The sequence below is a fragment of the Nicrophorus vespilloides genome, unplaced genomic scaffold (genome assembly GCF_001412225.1).
Source record: "Nicrophorus vespilloides isolate i.1.1-1 unplaced genomic scaffold, Nicve_v1.0, whole genome shotgun sequence".
In the NCBI taxonomy this organism is placed as follows: domain Eukaryota; kingdom Metazoa; phylum Arthropoda; class Insecta; order Coleoptera; family Silphidae; genus Nicrophorus; species Nicrophorus vespilloides.
In genome coordinates this window covers 9,224-10,203 of record NW_017096521.1, presented here as the reverse complement: position 1 = coordinate 10,203, position 980 = coordinate 9,224, and the positions used below count along the sequence as shown (strand labels likewise).

The 980-nt window shown below is 34.4% G+C and overlaps 1 protein-coding gene across 2 annotated transcripts in view; it reads left to right on the top strand.

Moving 5' to 3' along the window:
• Nucleotides 1-974, top strand: part of LOC108557326 — a 21,726-nt gene extending 20,752 nt beyond the window's left edge. Inside the window, exons 5-6 of one of the 2 annotated variants that reach the window (XM_017913800.1) lie at nucleotides 125-332; nucleotides 392-974. In XM_017913800.1, coding sequence (XP_017769289.1) covers nucleotides 125-332; nucleotides 392-415 — 232 coding nt within the window. In that variant the 3' untranslated portion in view covers nucleotides 416-974. Of the gene's footprint in view, nucleotides 1-124; nucleotides 333-388 lie in introns of both variants that reach the window. The other variant, XM_017913799.1, reaches the window with a different exon arrangement.
• Nucleotides 975-980: the final 6 nt, after the last annotated feature.

Below are 980 nucleotides of genomic sequence, written 5' to 3'. Positions count from 1 at the left end.
TGAAGGGTGGAAAACACTTGAATTCCAACTGAAACTTGTGTGCATCTTTACAATAGCTCTCGGCATGCGGAAAATAAGAAAAAAAATCTTGAATCGCATTTTTTTTTTGCTTTCTTTGTCCTAGCAACTTTCATGAGTTCAACTACGATCTTGAAGACGAGGAGGGTAGAGAAGATCCGGAGGCTATGAACAATCGCAAGTCGATTCTAGCTTTCCCCGATCTTCTAGCACCAGCTGCTAGGTTCGGCCCGGATCAGGCCCGATTCGTCGAAGACTACAACTACTATAGACCTAGAACCCATAGATCTATGCTGCACTCCGAGAACCTCGACGTAAGTGATCTTTGTAGTGGACCTTGTCCCGATTCACAGAAAGGATTTGTTTGCAGCAGGACCTCGATGGGCTCTTAATATAAACTACGCTACTTCACGGATTTCTCTATTATATTATCGTATATAAACCAATCGTGTTTCTGAATGTTTTCCTCCTATACCATCAGCTTATACGCTTTATATTGACTTCAAGCGTTAAATGTTAAAATGCTACAATTATAAAATTATTTCAATTGCATTGACGGATTATGACAGGAAGGCAAAGGCAAGGAATAGTAAAGTTACCTAATCAAGATGAAGAAAAAAAAATATATAAATATATTTATCTTAAAAAGAAAATAATACGACAAAAAAAATTAAACGAGTATAGAGTTAGATTGTGGACTGATTTAAGAATAGTAAGAGAAAGAAACTTCAGTTAATAAATATATTTTAATAACAAGAGATGAGGAAACGATGATAATAATATATATTTAGAAAAGGAAAAATTTTGAACAATGTAAGGAGTGAGAGGCAAAAAAATATATGAAGAATGTAACGATTGCAGATTGAAGTACTTTTTCTATATAATTATGCGATCAAGAGTATTTATGTTTGGAGGCTGGAATGGTCGATAATTCTAAATAAAAAGTACTTCAATTCTGTTTA